This window comes from Taudactylus pleione, unplaced genomic scaffold (genome assembly GCF_031769625.1).
Source record: "Taudactylus pleione unplaced genomic scaffold, aTauple2 ptg000080l, whole genome shotgun sequence".
In the NCBI taxonomy this organism is placed as follows: Eukaryota; Metazoa; Chordata; class Amphibia; order Anura; family Myobatrachidae; genus Taudactylus; species Taudactylus pleione.
The window spans coordinates 1394831-1416001 of NW_028284482.1; the positions used below are offsets into that span (position 1 = coordinate 1394831).

At 45.2% G+C, this 21171-nt stretch overlaps 1 protein-coding gene across 4 annotated transcripts in view; it reads right to left on the reverse strand.

The window, feature by feature from the left end:
- EP300 (EP300 lysine acetyltransferase) overlaps positions 1 to 21171 on the reverse strand; it is a 147925-nt gene that overhangs the window by 114926 nt on the left and 11828 nt on the right. For all 4 annotated transcript variants that reach the window (XM_088468008.1, XM_088468006.1, XM_088468007.1 and 1 more), the window contains exons 3-4: positions 14646 to 14816; positions 2368 to 2653 (exon numbers count right to left, since the gene is read on the reverse strand). In XM_088468008.1, coding sequence (XP_088324134.1) covers positions 2368 to 2653; positions 14646 to 14816 — 457 coding nt within the window. The remainder of the gene's footprint in view (positions 1 to 2367; positions 2654 to 14645; positions 14817 to 21171) is intronic.

Genomic DNA, 21171 nt, shown 5'->3' on the forward strand with positions numbered 1-21171 from the left:
CTCTTTGAGTTCCGTTTTTTTGGAGGGAAAAATCCGAACTCAACGTGCAAACTCGAACCTATCCGAGCCTGCACATCCCTAAAATATATAAAAGAGTGTGTGTGTGTGTGTGTGTGTGTGTGTGTGTGTGAGATATATATATATATATATATATACACACACACACATATATACACACATACACGTGCATAAATATTAGGACATTGACAGAATTTTCATATTTTGGCCTCTAATCACCACCACAATGGCTTTGAAATGAAAAAAACAAGATGTGCTTTAAGTGCAGACTTTCAGATTTAATTTGAGGGTAATTACATCCAAATCAGGCGAACGGTGTAGGAATTACAACGGTTTCTATATGTGCCTCCCACTTTAAGGGGCCAAAAGTAATGGGACAAACTAAAAAAACCTACCGTAAATCAAACTTTCACTTCTTAATACTTTGTTGCAAATCCTTTGCAGGCAATTACAGCCTGAAGTCTGGAACGCATAGACATCACCAGACGCTGGGGTTTCATCCCTGGTGATGCTCTGCCAGGCCTCTATTACAAATGTCTTCAGTTCCTGCTTGTTCTTGGGGCATTTTCCCTTCAGTTTTGTCTTCATCAAGTGAAATGCATGCGCAATCGGATTCAGGTCAGGGGACTGACTTGGCCATTGCATAACATTCCACTTTTTAGCCTTAAAAAAACTCTTTGGTTGCTTTTGCACTATGCTTCGGGTCATTGTCCATCTGCACTGTGAAGTGCCGTCCAATGAGTTCTGAAGCATTTGACGGAATATGAGCATAGAATATTGCCCGAAACACTTCAGAATTCATTCTGCTGCTTTTATCAGCAGTCACATCATCAATAAATACAAGGGAACCAGTTCCATTGGCAGCCATACATGCCCACATCATGACACATACCACCTCATCAGTGAAGCATGGTGGTGGTAGTTTTGGATCATGAGCAGTTCCTTTCCTTCTCCATACTCTTCTCTTCTCATCACTCTGGTACAAGTTGATCTTTGTCTCATCTGTCCATAGGATGTTGTTCCAGAACTGTAATGGCTTTTTTAGATGTTTGGCAACTCTAATCTGGTCTTCCTGTTTTTGAGGCTCACCAATGGTTTACATCTTGTGGTGAACCCTCTATATTCACTCTTGTGAAGTCTTCTCTTGATTGTTTACTTTGACACATATACACCTACCTCCTGGAGAGTGTTCTTGATTTTGCCAACTGTTGTGAAGAGGTTTTTCTTCACAAGGGAAATAATTCTTCTGCCATCCACCACAGTTGTTTTCCGTGGTCTTCCGGGTCTTTTGATGTTGCTGAGCTCTCTGCAACATTCTTAAAAAAGAATGCATCGAACAGTTGATTTGGCCACACCTAATGTTTTTGCTATCTCTCTGATGGGTTTGTTTTGATTTTTCAGCCTAATGATGGCTTGCTTCACTGATCGTGACAGCTCTTTGGATCTCATATTAAGAGTCAACAGCAACTGATTCCAAATGCAAATGTCACACCTAGAATCAACTCCAGACCTTTTACCTGCTTAATTGATAATGAAATGACGAGGGAATAGCCCACCCCTGTCCATGAAATAGCTTTTGAGTTGATAGTCCCATCACTTTTGGCCCCTTAAAAAGTGGGAGGCACGTATAGAAACCGTTGTAATTCCTACACCATTCACCTGATTTGGATGTACTTACCCTCAAATTAAATCTGAAAGTCTGCAGTTAAAGCACATCTTGTTTGTTTCATTTCAAAGCCATTGTGGTGATGAATAGAGGCCAAAATATGAAAATTCTGTCAATGTCCCAATATTTATGCGTGTGTGTGTGTTAGCCACTGAATAATTTGTAGTTCATTTTCACACTATTATACTGTTTCACTACTAGGATGAGTTACTCACAGAAATATTAATTAGCGAACAAAGAATAAATATATTTTAACTACTACTATACCAGTTACAGCACCACATTAGCACCCTCCGTTTATTCCTTGATCTAATTCACAACATTTACAGAACTAAAAGAGGAAAAAAAATAATGTACCTCATGGCAACCTCAATAGTTATGTTTTTTTTAAACGTGCAAGTATTTTTATTAGGGAGTGTTGAAAATTAAGCCATCGTTTTCCATGCACATACCCATTCCAATTTCAGATGCATGCATATACAAAACCCACACACAATAACCTCCACACACATCAGTATGGATGTTGAATCCTTTAAGAGATTGTACATGAAATATTACTGTGTTCCTCAAACATCCCACACCCCAAATCATCTTTAAAAGTAATACTATACAATTGTAAGCCATAAGTGCAAAATGTAACCCAGGAATCTAAAGGAAATGTAATGCATGATAAAATTATTCACCTTGGCATGATTTTCCAGCCTGGCAATGGGTCATGTGATTCAGTACATTCTTCATGGTGCGGCAATGAGGCAAGTTGCACTGTCGCACCTCACCATTTGCTTGTTCTCTTCTCTGGCACTTGTGGGCATGCAACAGGAGAACTAGTTGTTGCTGAATCAGCTTTCGCTTTTCAGGATCAGCTGTTGGGGCTCCTGATCCAATCCCCTGTGGAGCACCAGTGCCCATACCTTGTGGGGCCGCTTGGACAATGCTGGCCTGTTGAACTTGAGTAGATGGCTGCTGCCCCTGAGGTTAAAACATGCAAAAAAAAAAAATCACAATTAAACAAATAATTTGCACAAAAAAGAAAAAAAAAACCCTGCTAAAATAGTTTGACAGTTACTTTTACTCGAAATACTTATTGCTTAAAAGTAGCAATCACACCATTTATTAATTTTTAACAAATCACTGACAGGCTATAAAAAGCAGTGTTATGGTAAAACTTACCTTAGCGAACTTTCTTTCTTCGAAGTCCATAGGGTCCACAGGGAGACATTGGGGTGTGGGTGGGACCTGGAGGACCGGAAACCAACAGAAAAGCTTTTCAATCTCAAGATGCTCCGGTCCTTCCCCCTATACCCTGCCCACAGCCTGAGGGCACTTCAGTTTTGTTAACAAGCACAAGGCAGGAGCAGGACAGGAGAGAAGGAAGACTAGTACCACTGAGGAATCACACTCACGCAGAGAAGGGAACAAGTGACCAAGAGGAGAATCCCATAGAAGCCAAGTGCATCAGGGCGGGTGCCTCGTGGACCCTATGGACTTCGAAGAAAGAGTTAATGAAGGCAAGTTTTACCATAACTCTCCTTTTCTTCTTCAGGGTCCATAGGGCTCCACAGGGAGACATTGGGGATGTCCCAAAGCAGTTGTTCAAGGGCAAGAACGATCCTGAGCTGATAGGAGAATTGAAGAATGGGAGAATGGAATCCATATGGGACAAAGAGGGAGTCTGATTTCCTGATGGAAGTGGTACGGTCCAAGTAGATCTCCAGAGCATGGACCACATCCAAAGAGGTTTCACCTGCCGAGAAATCTGGTGAATTAAAGGCCGGAACGACAATTTCCTCATTCATGTGGAAGCAAGTGACCACCTTAGGAAGGAAGCCTGGGCATGTTCGAAGAACAGCCCTGTCGTGATGAAATATTAAAAGGGAGGGGAGCGACATTAAAGTGCACCTAAATCCGATACCCTACGGGCAGATGCTATAGCCAGAACAAACAGTCTACGCAGTGAGCCATTTGACAGCCACCGATTCTAGTGGTTCGAATGGAGGTTCCTGAAGTGCTTTGAGCACCACTGACAAACCCCATGGAGTCACAGGAGGGACAAAGGGAGGTTGTATACGTAGAACACCTTTTGCATGAAGGTGTGAACATCCAGTATAGGAGCAATTCTGTGCTGAAACCAGATAGACTATGCAGAGACCTGCACTTTGAGAGATGCTAGGCAGAGGCCTAGATCTAGGCCAGCCTGAAGAAAGGAAAGAATATGAGAAACTTTAAAAGACTTGAGGGTCATAGTTTCTTGGAGCACACCATTGGAAATATGTATTCCAAATTCTGTGGTAAAACATGGCTAAGGCCGGTTTACGTGCTCTGAGCATGGTCTGGACTACAGAGCTGGAGAAACCCTTAGCCGTTAGGAGGGATGTCTCAAGAGCCAAGCCGTTAAAAGACAGACGGGCTAGGTCCAGATGTAGACATGGACCCTGAGACAACAGGTCTACTCATTGATGAAGTTGAAGAGGAACGGCTAGGGAAAGCCTGTGAAGATCGGAGTACCAATAACGTCTGGGCCAAGCTGGAGCTATTAACATGACTGTGCCCCCCACTCCTGTCTGAACGTCCGAAGCACTCCAGGAAGCAGGGATATTGGAGGGAAGAGACATCCCAAATGGAAGTTCCATTTCACCGACAAGGCATCTATGAAGGCTGCTTCAGGGTCCTTTGTCCATAAACTGGAAGTTTGTTGTTGTGTCTTGAGGCCATGAAGATCCACTTCTGGAAGACCCCATTTGTCCACCAGAAGCTGAAAGACTTCTGGTGGACAACCATTCTCCTGTGTGCACGTCGTGACGGCTGAGGAAATCCGCTTCCCAATTGAGAATACCCGGGATGAACACTGCGGAGATGGCTGGGAGATTGCATTCGGCCTATGTGACAATGCGGTAAACTTCTGTCATTGCTGACTGACTTCAAGTGCCCCCTTGGTGACTGAGGTAGGCCACAGCCGTTTCATTGTCTGACTGTACTTGTACTGGCCTGTTTTTCAGAATATGCTGAGCCAGAGTGAGAGCTCTGTAAATGGCTCGAAGTTCCAAGATATTGATTGGCAGCACTGCCTCGACTAGGGACCATCGGCCCTGGAGGAGTGCCGGCCGGTTACCGCGTCCCACCCTCGAAGGCTTGCGTCCATGGTGAGGAGAGCCCAGGCCGGGATTCAAATGGGACGACCCTTATTCAAATGGGAAGTCTGCAGTCACCAGGCTAGGGAAGGCGAACCTCTGGGGAGGGGAGGGGGGGGGGGGGGGAGGCTCATCTTATGGGACCTGAGCAGATGGGATAGCCCGTTCCACCTGGAGTTGGATCAGGTGTTGTAGTGAAACTGGGCGAGTTCCACCATGTCGAAGGTGGACACCATTGATCCCAAGGCCTGCATTGCAGAGTGAATTGACACTCAGCGATTGTGGAGCAGTCTGCTCTGTAGTGCTGATATCTTGTCAGTCGTTAGGAAGATTCTCTGAACTCGAGATCAGCCAACCGTGCTGTTGAAGAAAAGCAATGGTGATATGCAGATGGCAGTGAAGAGTCTCTGGGAAGCTGGCCAACAGCAAGAGATCGTCCAGGTATGGGAGCAGTCTGATCCCTTGACGATGAAGAGGGGCTGCCATTACTGCCATGATCTTGGTAAAGACTTGAGGGCCATTAAGAGGCCAAATGACAGAGCCTGCAATTGATAATGCTGCTGCAGTGTAGCAAACCGGAGATCTGGTTGATGAAAAGGCTCTATAGGTACAGGTAGGTAAGCGTCCTGAAAGTCTAGGGATACCATAAAAACTCCTGGCTCCATAGCTAGGATAATAAAATGGAGGGCTTCCATACGAAACCTGGGCACCCTGATAAACTGAGTAGGAGAAGCGGCATCAGGCTGCTGGTTATTCTTTCCTGTGCCAGACATAATCACAGCAATAGAATACACAGTAATATACAGTGCAGTGAACACCCTGCAGTATGTGTATTATGGCACAATTTAGTGTGTAACAGCGCTATATATGGCACAGTGTAGTGTGCAACCGCGCTATATAGTATGTGATAGTATATAGAAAAAGTGAGTTACAATTAGGGTATATAGAATAAAGGGCCAGTTATAAACGGATAGTATAGAAAATAGAGAATAGCACTAGCGAAAGTCACATACAAACGAAGAACAAAAAAAAAAAAAAAGACATTACATGTCTGCAATAGGCACTAAAATCAACTACACAAACCGCAGTGGCTGGTAGGATATATAGTGCTGTATAACCTGGCCCGTGAGAGATAGATACAGGGAGACTGACCCAAACCCTCCAGAGAACAACAGCTACAGGGTGCACTGAGCATGGATTGTGAGCTTCTCATTATACGTGGAGGGTAGGCAGTACAACCCTGAAGCGCGAAACCCTTCGTAGGGACTGCGTCTGGGGAGGAGCGCCTACCTCCCCTAAGATGCGTTAACCAGCCAGGTACGCTGGCCACGTGGCAGTAGAAGCGTCTGCTGCCGATCCCCGGTGTCAGACGATAAGGCCCCGGTGGTGTCGTGAGGATGTAGACAATCCCGGGCCCCGACAGCAGCGGCTTCTGGTGAGTCTCTGACACCAGAAGCAAGGACCTCTGCGCGCTATTGCCCGTAAGCGAGGAATCACCTTACCCGACATCTCCTTGCGTCTGGTTGCAGTCCAGGTTGCAGTATTGCGGCTAGCAAGCTTATCCGCGACCCGCCAAAATCACCAGCCCAGTTACTGGTGTTGCGGCCCAGCGGAGGTAGATAGACTGCGACTCTATGCGTCTTAATTCAGACGCTTAGTACTGCCAACCCAAAAACCTAAAATAAAACCTAAAATAAAAGCTTAGGACTGCCAGAGCAGTCCCCTGTTGCAAAATGCATCTTGATCCTGTGCACCAAACAAACTACTGAAGTCCTATGGCTAGGGGTGGGGTATATATGGAGGAGGAACCAACAGGTCCGACCTACACCCCTATGTCTCCCTGTGGAGCCCTATGGACCCAGAAGAAATTGGAAAAAAAACTTTAAAATGATTACCATTTTTTCTTCTTCTGGCTGCTATTAATGATTTATATTCTGCAGTTACCACAATGTCATGTGACTACTATAGCAACCACAGTCACGTGATGTAATAAGAAGTGAGGCTTGTAACAAGCTTTTGGGCTCAGTCTACACTGTAAAATCCTGCCATCCTCCTGACTAAGTCACAAAACACACGTATACATAATTATATATCTCTAGATCTATCTATCCATCTCTCTCTAGATTATTTATTATCCTTTATATGGCACCACAAGGGTTCCGCAGCGCCTCACAAGGTACATAAACAAATGAGCAGACAAAATAACAGCGACTTAAGCTGGCCACACATCTAAAGATTATCTGTCCAAACAGCCAACTAGTTGATTGGTTGGAATGAAAATCTGGTAATGTATGGGAGTAACTGATGATCAGCAATTTGCTCCGAAATGCCAGAAAACAGATGAAAATGGGCGTCAGACAAGTTTGTTAAATGTTTGATCTAAACAATTTGTTCAAACAACAGTTTTTGTCCATTTTCCGGCGTTTGGGAGCAAATTGCTGATTGTCATTTGCTTTTATCCCTTACCAGGTTTTCATCCCAACCAATCAACTAGCTGGCTGGTTGGACAGATAATCTTTAGATGTGTGGCCAGCTTTACAGTACAAAACAATGCAGGACAAGGACATAGTTTATATACATTGCTGCAATAGCGATCATAAAACTCCAAAGCAGCATGGTGTTTGCAACCAAGTGTTAGGTGCCCTTGTGGGGAGTTTGAAGTAGATCACTGTATGATTAAGGTGAAGCACATGAGGGAAGAGGGCTATATCCCTCTCTCTCTTTATATCTATCCATTATGTAGACAAAAGTGTTTGGACACCCCCACGGCAAGCAAAATGTATATGCACGAGTTCCAAATGGCCACTAATGTTTCGCTTTCGACAAGTACACTTCGTAGGGAGGCCCGTGCACTTGCAGTTATATGGAAACAACAAATGTTTTTAACAGAAGACAATGCTACCTGTCATGTTTCCAGGGCGCTGTTGGACTGGTATACAGATATTTGGTAATCCGGATGGACTGGCCAGCTCAGAGTCCAGATCTTACTCCCACTGAGAACCTCTGGGATGAATTGGAGCGTGTCAGTGTCACAGTTGATCACTGTACTTAAGGTGGAATGGCAAAACATACCACCTGCTGTTGTCCAGGAACTTCTGGACAGTTTGCCAAGAAGGGGGTCTGCTGTAATCACTGCACGTGGTGGACCTACAAAGTACTGACGTCAATAAAATCTCATTGATCTATTTGACGTCAGTGTCCAATCACTTGTCTACATACTGTACAAAAAAAATAAAATTGACTGACTGACGGCCAGCCCAAACACCTGGACCCAGAAACATTAAAATCAATTACGTAGGTGCATAACCAAGAAAGGATTTTTCAAGATTCGACTCCTAAGAGGGTGAAAAGGGCCAAAATGTTTCCTCCCCCTGTGAAATGTCCTGTCTGTCTCATCGTGGTTGTAGCACAGTTTATATTCAAACACCAACTGTCATACCCAGTGCTGCCAAACATCACTGGCAGTTGGTATGCCTCCCCTATTGGAATAGTGAGAAGGGTTGGGGATAAAATGAGAGTTATGGTAAGAACTTACCTTTGTTAACTCTTTCTTCGAAGTCCATAGGGTCCACAGGGAGACATTGGGGTGTAGGTGATGGATCTGGAATCTGGGCACCACGCAATTAAAGCTTTCAGCGCCCAGAATGCAATAAGTACACTCTCCCTATACCTCACCCGAGCAAGAGGCACCTCAGTTCGTAATAAGCCAAAGGCCGAAGGAGGATGAGAGAAGGAAGACTGGTACACTGAAGAATCATATTCTCACACAGAAGGAGATAGAAAACCGGTGACCAGCAACATAGCCCATGCCCTGTGACCCTATAGACTTCGAAGAAAGAGTTAACGAAGTTAAGTTCTTACCATAACTCATTTTCTTCTTCAGGGCTCATAGGCTCCACAGAGAGATCTTGGGGAAGTCCCAAAGCAGTCCTTTTAAGGGTGGGGACGCTCCTGCTCTGGGAGGAGAATCCAGCGTCCAAAGAAAGCATCCTGAGAGGCAAAGCTATCAAAGGCATAGAACCTTAGAAAAGTCTGGACAGAAGACCATGTGGCCGCATTACACAGCTGAACAGCCGAGGCGCCACGGCGAGCTGCCCATGAGGCACCCACAGACAGAGTAGAATGAGCATTAACAGAAGCCGGAACAGGCAGGCCTGCCTGCGTGTAGCCCTCGGAGATCATCACACAAAGCCATCTAACCAATGTTTGTTTATTGACTGGCCATCCCTTCTTGTGAAATCCACAGAGCACAAATAAGAAGCCCGATTTTCGGAGGGAACTGGTAAGGTCCACATAAATCCTGAGGGCACGGACCACATCCAAAGAAGCCTCGTGATTGAAAGGCCAGGACTAGAATTTCCTAATTAAAGTGGAAACTAGAAACAACTTTAGGAAGGAACCCAGTGTAAGTCCAAAGTACAGCTGAAATATCAGAAAAAGGGAGCGACAGGAGAGCGTCCCCCAACTCTCACACTCTACTGGTGGATGCAAATCACCAGAAGAAAAATGCTTAGCTGTTAACCACTTGATTTCCACCAACTCTAATGGTTCAAATGGAGGACACTGGAGGGCCCGAATAACTACCACCAACTCCCAAGGAGCCATTGGGGGGACAAAGGGAGGTTGAATCCAGAGGACACCCTGGATGAAGGTGGGGATATCCGGTAGCGGAGCAAGTCTACGCTGGAACCATACTGACAGAGTAGACACATGCACTCTCAACGAAGCCAGATGCAGACCGAGGTCCAATCCAGCTTGAAGGAAGGTCAGGACTCTGGAGATCCGAAACACCTGGGGGTCGTAATCTCTGAGACGACACCATTGGAAATATGTATGCTACACTGTGGTAGTTTACGCGCTCCAAGCAGCATATTGACGACACAGCGAGAGAATCTTTTGGACCTTATAAGGGATATCTCAAGAGCCACGCTGTCAAAGACAGGCGATCCAGGTCCGGGTAAAGACAAGGACCCTGAGACAACAGGTCCGGACGTTGAAGGAACAGGAGTGTCGATGGAGACTCTGAAGTTCTGAGTACCAATGACATCTGGGCCAAGCTGGAGCCACCAGCAGGACCATGCCTCTGTCTTGTTTGAACTTTCGAAGAACTCGAGGAAGAAGGGAGACTGGAGGAAACCGGTACTCAAACTGGAAGTTCCACTTAACTGACAGTGTACACCAAGGTCGCCTCAGCATCTCTTTGTTCTGGACCCGTACACTGCTAATTTGTGATAGTCTCGGGAGGCCATGAGGTCCACCTCTGGAAGGCCCCATTTGTCCACTAGGAGTTGAAACGCCTCTTGGTGAAGAGACCATTCAGCTGGATACACGTCGTGACGGCTGAGGCTTCCCAATTGAGAACTCCCGGAATGAACACTGCCAAAATGGCCGGGAGGTGACATTCTGCCCAAGTTAGAAAGCGTAACACTTCTGTCATTGCTGCCCGACATCCTTGATGGTTGATGTAAGCCACCGTGGTGGCATTGACGGAATGAACCTGTGAAGGTTTTCCGTGAAGTATGTGCTGGGCCAGGTTGAGGACCCTGTAGACAGCTCGAAGTTTCAATATGTTGATAGGCAGGGTTGATTTGACCGATGTCCAACAGTCCTAAAAGGAGTGCGGACCAGTCACTGTGCCCCAGCCCCGAAGACTGGCGTCCTTTGTTAGGATTAGAGGTAACCCTTGGTTAGAGGAGATGTCTATAGCCACGAAGATAGAGACAGACGCACCTCTGGAGAGCGCACCATCGTCTGAGCTTTTGATCCGACGGGGTAGCCCGTTCCACCTGGAGGGAATCAGCCTTTGCAAAAGGCCTGGAATGGAACTGAGCATATTCCACCATGTCGAAGGTGGACACCATGGATCCCAGTACCTGCATTGCTGGATGGATTGACACTCGGCGACTGTGGAGACAACTGCGCACTCATAGCTGAAGTGTGGAGATCTTGTCTGATATCAGATTCTCTGATCCTGAGAATCCAGCAGGGCTCCCAGGTGAATCATTCTCAGAGAGAACTTTAACCAGGTGATTAACCATCCGTGCTTGTGAAAGAAAGCAATGGTTAACTGCAGATGGCGGTGAAGCACCTCTGGGCGTCCTGCTAGGAGCAGGAGGTCGTCCAGATATGGTAACATTCGGACACCCTGACCACGTAGGTGGGCCGTCATGATAGCCATAATTTTGGTAAACACTCGTGGAGCTGTGGATAGTCCAAAGGGCAGAGCCTGAAATTGGAAGTGTTGCTGTATAGCAAGCCAGAAATACCACTGATGTGAGGGCGGTGTAAGTACCTGTAGGTACGCGTCCTGAAAATCCAGAGATACCATGAAGTCCCCAGGCTCCATAGCTATGATTATGGAGCGTAGGGTTTCCATCCTGTACCTGGGTACCCTGAGGAATTTGTTCAAGGATTTGAGGTTGAGGATAGGCAGATGAGACCCATTTGGCTTCTGAACTAGAGAGAGTAGAACAACAACCAGTCCCTTGCTGAGATAGTGGGACTGGCACAATTCCCCCTGCTTGCAGCCAGGACTGTATTGTAAGGCCTTGTTCAGCTCTGAAGGAGGGCTTGTGCAGAAAAACTGGTGAGGCTGCCGTCTGAGAAATGTGAGGGCGTGCCCATGAGAAACCACTTCTCTTACCCAAGCATCCGTGGTGGTTTGACACCAGTACTGGGTGAACAAAAGTATGCCTCCCACTCTGGGATATCCCAGAGGGAGGCCCGTCTCGTCAGGCTGAGGTTTTATCCTCTGGTTTTGAAGCAGGGCGTCTGGTGTTCCAGGTCTGCTTGGTCCTGGGTTTGGCGACCCTAGTGGAAGCTGACTGCCTAGAAAAGGACTAACCTTTAGGCTTTCCCTGAGGACGAAAGTACTTAAATGATGTAGCCCGGGGCCTAGTAGAAGTAGTTGGCTGAAGGCAGAAATGCCGTTTTTGATGCTGCCAACGTGGTTACAAACTTGTCAAGGTCTGGGCCAAATAAGATCGCCTCTTAGGGTAACCCTTCTAGGCCTTTCTTGGAATCCGCATCTGCCTTCCATGAGTGTAGCCACAGTGAACAGCAGCCGAGATACAGGAACAGCATCTCGAATGTGAACAGCAGCCGAGGACAAAGCCGCAGCCGAGATACAGGAAGCTGCATCTCGAATGTGAGCAACAAAAGACATCTGAGCCCTAGAAGCATCTGGGGGAAAAAGTTTTCAAGTGCATCAGCCCAGTTCTCTGTAGCTTTAGCCAACAATGTAATAGCCATGGTTGGACGGGCAACATTCCCTGAAAAAGAGTATATTGATTCCAGGCAAGCTTCCACTTTCCTATCCGTAGGATCCTTCAAGGAAGTAACTGTGGGAATAGGCAACTTAGCGCATTAAATTAAACGCGTAACATGTGAATCCACCGCAGTGGGTGTTTCCCATTTTGTACAATGAGCCACAGGAAAAGGGTAATATGAGGTCAGACTTTTTGTCGTTGAAACCGCTTACCAGGCGATTGCCAGGCTGCAGCCACGTGTTCAGCTAGTTGATCCGATAGAGGGAATTCTGCTGAAGCCACTTTGCCGTTTAAAGAGGGTGCATGGATTTAAGGGCTGGCTCTTCATCTTCTATTAATAAGATGGATCTCACAGCTCATACCAAGGCAGGAATATTATTATTGAAAGGCATTAGATGTAGCCATTAGACTCTGCACAGAGTTAGAGAGTACGTATACCCATGGTGGGGGCACAGGAGGCATCTGTATCGCCTGAACCTATTGTGGCCACCTTAAAGGGGGAATTATGGCCTGCTGTGAAAATCCTGTAGAGGAAATGACCGCCGGAACTGCCAGGCAGTACGCAATAACCTGAGAAAAGGAAGCCATGGGGGGCTCTTTTGTACAGGTGCTGGGTTGTCTGATGGGCCTATGGAGTATAACACTTACTACATAACCCCATCTTGTATCAATTACTCCTCACTTAAGCCTGCAGCCCATAATTTGCATGATAGCAGTATAGGTGCAGATGCCTGTTTGTTACTCTTGCCTTTGCTAGACATAGTTGCAGAGTAATATGGCACACAATATGGCACTGGTTATAATGCAACCACCGTTTATGTAGGATACTAGTAGGAATGCAAAATACTGGTCCTGTCTTATGCTTGGGTAAGCTGCAGGTGCACGCAGCCCAAATATGGTACAGTGCAACGACCAACTGTATGTGACAAACCTGACAAATATTTAGTTCTGTACTCTATATGTGAGGTCCATGAAAACCCCTGAATACACCTGTATGTTAGGGCAAAGTCAGAAAAGAAGAAGTGAAATATATATGCTGACAGTAGAATAGAACACAGACAGGCAGCGCTAGCACTAGTCTCATACCATGCAGAGATAACATAACTGCAAACTGAAACTACAATCAACTACACAGACTCAAGTGTCTGGTAGGCTATAGCGCTACATACGCAGACCCCAGGTAGAGGTATGTAGGGGGACCGGAACCTACATATCCCTGAGAGAGCTGTGGCTGTGCCTTAAGAAAATGGCCCGCCAGAGACCTCAGAGGGGGCGTGGTCCAAGGACGAGAGCAGCTCAGGGAAGCGAGACCTCTATGGAATGGCACCCTGAGCTGAGAAGCCGCTGTAACGGGGAAGCTGACCTCCCCTTGCCGATTCTTTACCCACCGGGACGCTGGTTCCCGCACCATGTGTACCCTGGTGGTCTAGTGGATCACGGTGGCTGAAGCCAGTGTCCACGCCTTACCTGTCCCCTTAGCATCTGGCTGCAGTCTGGGTCCTCCTACAGGGTCTTGCTAGCACTGACCCAGGCATGCCCGCCGACATCCCCAGATCTGTACTGGCGTCACGGCGCCGGAGTGGCAGCACAGACGTCCTTATGGGACAGTCTGCTGCAGCGTGCTGTAAGATAAAAGTAAATAATAAAATCATAAAACAAAAAGCCTTAGGGCTGCCTAAGCAGCCCCCTGCGTTAATAGTGACCGACTACGGCCGGGCACCAACGAAACGGAGGTGGCTCGGGGGCAGGGTATAGGGATAGTGGACCCAGTGCATCCTGGGAGCTGAAAGCTTTAACTGTGTGGTGCCCAGATTCATCACCTACACCCCAAGCTCTCCCTGTGGAGTCTATGGACCCTGAAGAAGAAAGATACAATATTGAGTGCAGGGTTATGGGGTAAAAGGTACAGTATTGGGTTAAGTGTTAACAGATAAGAACACCATTCGGTGCAGGTTTAGGGGGAAAAGTACTGTACTGGGTGCAGGATTAGGGTGGTAAGCATGTAGTAGTGGATTTAGGGTTAGGGGGTACGTGTACAGTATGGAGTGTAATGTTAGCTACACTTACTACAGAGGAAAATGTGTTACTACACAGGTGAGGAGGGGAATCTCAAATGTGTTACTACGGGGTGAAGGAAGAGAATGTGTTACAACACGTGCAAGGGAGAGGAATATGTTGCTCCAGAGGTATGGGGAATATGAGTTACTACATGTGTGAGGGAGGGGTTGTATTACTACAAAGGTGAGGGAAAGGAACGTCAAATGCGTTACAACATGGGCGAGAGAGGGAAATGTGTTACTACAGAGGTGAGCGAGGATAATGTGTTATTAGACAGGGGAGGAAGGGTAACGTCATACTATAGAAGTGATACATTACTATAGAGGTGAAGGATTACACACAAAATAATCACGTTATGTCCAGGTACAAAATAGACTTACTGCTTGACATGAATGTTGCTCTAAGCCTACACATGCTCATGTGTAAGCTTATCCATGCTCATGTGTATTGTGGTGTAAATTAGAAAAAAAAAAAATGCATTAAATCTACCAATTTATCAATACACACCATGTTTGGCATGCCAGCTCCAGGTTTCTTATCCATTGAAAACTGAGACAGGCTGTTCTGTAGAGCTGCTTTGTTCTGCATTTGTGAACCAAGCCCTGCAGTTCCCAACTGGGGACCAGTATTCTGACCATACGAAGCACCATAGGGATTTGGGTTGTTCATTATCCCAAGCTAGATGAAAAAACAAAAAAACACAAGTAAAATTTATATAGTAACAAAGCAAGCAAAAAAAAAAAAAAACATAAAACAATCTTAAACTATGCTATATAGTATTAACCCAATTAATTTAACAGATTATTAACTAAATATAGCAGCAAAGAAACAAACTTTAATTTTGTACAATAGCACAAATACCAAAATAGGCGCAGTACATTAGACAAGCAAGGTTTTAACTAATTTTTAAAGCCAATATGCTTAAAAAAAAAAAAAAAAAAAATAAATGCAAAAAAACCCCGCACACACTAACTGCTTAAAGGACCACTAAACCTGATATAAAATTCTGCACTACCATTTTTTTTTATTAATAATAATAATAATTTTATTTATATAGCGCTTTTCTCCTAAAGGACTCAAAGTGCTTTACATTTACAGTACAAAATAAGCTTAAACAAGGGATATTAGTGAAATGCTTGGGTGAATAGGTAAGTCTTGAGTCTATTTTTGAAGGATTCTAGAGTGGAGGCCTCTCGAACTGTGCGGGGAAGTGAGTTCCAAAAGGTTGGAGCCACAAAACTGAACGCTCGACCCCCAGACAAATTCCGTGAGATTCTAGGTACCGTTAATAGTCCTTCGTCAACGGATCGCAGTAATCGAGTGGGACAGTAAGGAATCAGAAGCTGCTTCAGGTACCCTGGGCCATGGTCATGAAGGGCTTTGTAAGTTATTAATCCAATTTTGAAAGCAATTCGCCATCTGACAGGCAGCCAGTGAAGGGAGTAGAGAATGGGTGTAATGTGCCTGGAACGGGGCTGGTTGGTTAATAGCCTGGCAGCTGCGTTTTGTACCATCTGCAAGCGGTGTAATTCTTTTGCTGGGAGACCGAGGTAGAGAGTGTTGCAGTAGTCTAGGCGTGATGATATAAATGCATGTATGACTTTAGGCAGATCTTCTGAGGGAATTAAGTGCTTGATTCTGGCTATGTTCCTCAGATGAAAGAATGAGGATTTGATTGTGGCTGATACCTGATGTTTAAGTGTGAAGCCACTATCCAGGACAACACCAAGATTCCACACGTTTAGTGTTTTGTAATTCTGAACCCCCAAGCGTAAGTCCTGTTGGCTGGCTATGCTGTAGCCCTGTCCTGTGACCTATCATAAGAACTTAATAGGTATCAGTGTAGGTTTCGTTAGTTGCATCACACTTGTTTGTATGTGAAACCACCCAATGATATTTTGAGATGAGGCAAAGTGATAGATTTTAAGTAAAGAAATAGCTGGACACATCTGGGCTGCAACAAGATTACTGGCCCTGCCCTTGTGGGTGATTCTACACAGCTACCCCCAAGTACTGCCAAAATAACTTTGAAAAGCACCTCTGTTCTAAGATGGAACCCTACTGCAGAGTTCCGAGAGTTTGGTGGGCATCACAAGGATATACACAAAATAAATGAAAGTATTAATATATTAAAATCACTAATGCAGGGCTTTTAAAATATATACAATTTCTAAAATGTGTATTTTCTTGCTCTAAGAATCCAAGTTTTAAATGCAGACGATTTACTGTATGTTAGCATGCATTAAAACAAATACCTTTTTGTTATCAAGGCATTGAAAAGCAATTTAAATTTTATAGCATCATTTGGGAGATATTAGGCACATTTAGTTTTTTTACTCGATAAATAGGTAAAGTGTGTGTACATTCAAACCCCAAATTACATATCACTGCGTGGTCATCCCTCACAAACCGCCTCCTGACTGTTGGTGACATTTGCCTCAACCATAAACACTTATCTGTTTAAAATTCTCCTTCCACCAAAAAAATTCCTAACTATTACCGATATCCAACCATCTCAAGTTCATACTTGGCTATCCACTTTCCCACCTCCCCTTTTCCTGTATGCTCTGGAACATTTAGGTGTTAGTGTGAGAATGTGAGTGTGTTCACAGATTTGGGTGCCTAAAGGGGGAATTCAATTAGCTGTGGTAATCTACCGTTTACCAATTGATCTCCTGGAGCTATTCTAGCGTTCCCGCTAGGCTGTTTTAGTGAGGTGCGGCGCCCTGGCCTCCAGAGGGAGGGCAGAAAGCGCCCTGCCCTCCAAAGGGAGGGCAGAAAGCGCCCTGCCCTCGCAGCCGACACGCGGGTGGGGAAATGTGCGGTGACCCAGTCACCGCCGAGAGAATAGACGCCAGGCGCATGCACCCGGCATCTATTCACCCAGTCGGCAGCGCTTGGGGACTGCCCTGCGTGTCTAAGTGCGGGGCACGCCCCCAAGAGTAACGAAAAGGGGACGAGTCTTACAGACACGCCCCCTTTTCAATGACCACGCCGCTTTTCAGGTGTGCACACAGAAGTGCCCTCTCTAGCTCCGGCACCCTGCCCGAAGTGCAGCACTCATCAGGGATTTTTTTTTTTCACCACTGCACAGACAGTGAAATAAAAATCCAATAACTAGGTGGTTAATCCTGTTAATGCACAGATTAGTGGACAGAGCAGCAGCCGCGGCTATCAGGAGCCGTGGCTACCAGGACCTGTGGCTATGACTGCTATAGAAGGGGGAGAACGGGGTGAGGGTGCCACCGGTTGCTCAGGCCGGGGACACAACAGGGCAGCCGCGCAGGGAGGGGGGTTCACGCAGACTGTCCGATCACTGTTGGCCACAGTGATCAGGACACAGCAGCATCCGCGGCTACTTCTATTGAATACACGGCTGCCAGGAGGGGGGTGCTACCGGGTTCCAGATTACTGTGGCTAGCAGTGAGCAGGACACACTGGAGGGGAACAGCAGGTCCCTCAGACATAGGCGGCCACTGGAAGATTAGCGTCCCGCAGCAGCCTAGCGGGCAATTCTTACCGGTCGCATCAGATGCCACCATGTCAAGGAAAGCACAGTCTGGTGTGATCACATCTGATGCGACCAAGTCAGACAACTGGTTAATGTCGTTAAAAAGGAATCGGGTGAAAAGGGGAGAATAACTGAGTTCCCCCCTAAGGCAAGATTGCGTAGAAGAGGAGGATGTGCTCAGGGTGTGAAGGCACAATTTAAGCAGATAGGAGAATACAAAGGTGCAGGGAGTGCCCAGTACAATGAATAGGTGATGTATCCAGAAGGAAACTGTAAGCAGTTTTAGAAGTAGTAGTGCCAGTAGGTTTGCCTGCAACTTACTCACCTCTTCAATGTGCCAATTTCCACTGACATTTTCACTAACAGATGCTAATTTCTCCTATTCTCAAGAAAACCTCTCTTGACTCTATCCACTCCAGCTACCGCCTAATTCCCCAACTCTGCTTCCACTACTTTATGTACAACTGCTAATCTTTTTCTCTACTCATTCTTTCCAACCCTCTGAAATCAGGCTTCCGCCCTGTTCACTACAAGACTGCGCTTCTAAAGTGACTATTCAAAGGTTCACTTCTTCTTGACCCCTATGCCACTTTCAATGCAAGGTCACTCTTCTCATCAACACCTTCACAGCAGTTCACTCCTGCTGGACTCCTACGTTTCTGAATGCTCCTTCAGTCTCTACAACAGACACATCCACCGCTCTACCGCAATCTGTTAAGGTGTCTCAAGACTCCATTTTGCTCATTTTATTTTTCTCTTTGTTAAGACACTCCTTTGGTCTTCACTACCACTTTTATATGAAGGCACACAAACCGACCTGTCCTCCCTGGACCACTCATCATCTGTTATCCAGTGTCTCCATCTGCATCTCTGCCATCTTCACTTGGACGTCCCAACACTAAAGCTAGGTACACACATATACAATCAACAATAGAGTGTGTATGCAGGTTCGATCCTGTTTTGTCGGATAAAAACTGGTCGAATCGGAGGATCGCATCTTCTGTGCAGTTTAATTTTCATCCGACTCGACAGTGCCTGGTCGGACCGAAAGTGCTGTGTATGCACCTTCAATCGTTCTTGAGACCATTCTTACGATTGGACACCAAACCTGGGGCCGCCTCTCAGGGCATGCACAATTAAACTCAGTTCAGGAAGCATTCTGTGTGTCACGCTCCTCTTCATGTACCCCTATGCTGCTAGGCTTGGCCTGCTGGAGTGTAGTTCCACAACTTGCTGTGCTGTGTAGTAATGCAATTGATAGTGGACACAAGCAAAATCACACCCCCTCCCTGCCCATTATGTTAATTTTAGGTACACCCACTGTGAGCGCAGCCTGAAATTGGGAAAATGTGTACTCTGGTACAATAATTTCCTTGCGATATTTCGGCCGCGCGGGTTTGAAGGTCGCACATTCCATTGTATGTGTGTGCGCGCGTGTATCGGCACTTCCGAATGGAAGCATTGTCGATCGAACCATTGCACAAAATGTGATTGTATAGGCGTGTGCCCAGCTTAACTCAAGCTCTATATGTCCAAAATGGAGCTAATCATATTGGCCCTCTTACGGGTATATTCAATTAGGTTCGAGTTTACCAAAAAATCCTGCATTTGCAGGGTTTTATTCGGTTTTGGCTAGTTTAAACCACCTTGATTTAAGCCATGGTTTAAACCAATTTTTTATTTATTTTTTTAAAACACTTATTATGCTGTGACTACAGACAGGGCACAGTGACTGCTTACAAAAAAAGCCTTTTATAAAAGGAAATCCCCCTGGTATTCCACATTCTTGTTGCTTGTGCTCCTGAGTGAGTGGAACCAATACAATAAATTCACACACACCCCCACCAGAGAAATACGGAGGGTGATCAGAGCCAGATCAGAGAGGTACTAAATCTGCCTAGCATCAGCTGAGACTCCAAACACCTCCCCTAACAATCCTATAGGACATTCTCATCTTAAAGGGTAAATAACTCCAACACATTAAAAAGGTAATACACAGAGAAACACCTCATGGTTTAATCTCCTTTATGTTTATTTAAATTCAAAATCTTCAGTCCTACTGAGATGAGTGGAAGGAAGACTTAAGCCACGTACACATTTACCGATGTGTGTACCCAGCGATGCGACGCACGACATATCTGGCGGCCGGTACAAATTACACGATCTGGTGCCCGACATATCATCTAATGTGTACCCACCTTTAGTCTGGCTCTATTTTCATGAGATAAAAAAAATCCTAAAAACTTTGAACTATTAATGTTAGAAAGCAATAAAACATGGTTGATCAATGTTTCTAATACATAGCAATGTTTCTCAATATTAATATGCAGGATTCAACTTTTTCTTTTCATTAAAACATTAATTTGAAAAAAAAAAAAAGGGGTCTAAAATAAAAACTTATTTTAAAAAAAAAAACAAAAAAAAAAAAACAACTTTTCTCCAACCCTGGTTTTGTTCAATTCAGTGAGACTTTTCTTTGGGTACTCTTTTCTTGCAGCTTCAGAGCAATTCTAGTTTTAGGAAAAATTGTACGGACTTGCTTCTAAAGCCCTCTGACACCACCCTAATAACTAATTCAGCAATTAGAAATTTTTCCAATTAGTTTAATTAGTCCAATTACTACTTACCTTGTGGCAGCACTGTCATCCTGAAGCAGCTCAGTCTTACTTGGACGTCTTACACAGCGCATGGCTAGGTGTGCTCTTTATCCTCTCACAGTATTATAGTTTCAAACTGGCTGATTGTTATTTGCTCCAATACATTACCAGATTTTCATTCCAACCAGTCAACTAGTTGGCTGGTCGGAGGAAAGTTGGTCTGGCTTAAGCATTGCTCTCTCTCTCTCTAGACTAGGCTGTAATAAGAAGGGCTCTCTACCATTTATCCGCATCTCCTTCATTTGTACTTTCTCCGTTGTTTTTCTCTTTTTTTTATGGGCAATTTGAATTTTGCATGTAACCGACTATCCGGCACTGGAGAGTGATTATGCCTCAGTTCCCATTAGTGTCCACAGCTTGTCCTATCAGATATTAAGTTACTAGCGAATTTTTGGGCATTTTTTGTGGATTGTAAATACAATAAGAAAATCTTCTCACAGGTGACTGTTTAATGCTTTTGCTGTAAATGATGACACCAGTAAAGGAAATAAATTTTGGTACTAAGGGACTAAAAAAAAAGCTTACAACGGTTTGCAAAGTGTGATTCAGCGAGGGAACTATCATAGTGCACGTGGCTACATGGGGAACAGAATAGTGATTTTGTGTATTTAGTTCCTTTCAAGAGAACTTTTTTGATGTCTGCAATTTATATCTTGACAAAAAGGGACCTATATTGCATTACCCAAGCTGGTTTCATTCTTTTGTCACATAACCATATAAGAACCAACACATCTGAAACTAGCAGCATCTTGCTTAACGATCTTAAATGGTAAATTTGCCAAAGAGAAAATGTTTTATATGCCAATCTCTGTTTGAAATACACAGAGGAGGCAACTATGAATGGTCCCAAGGGGTTCACTGTATG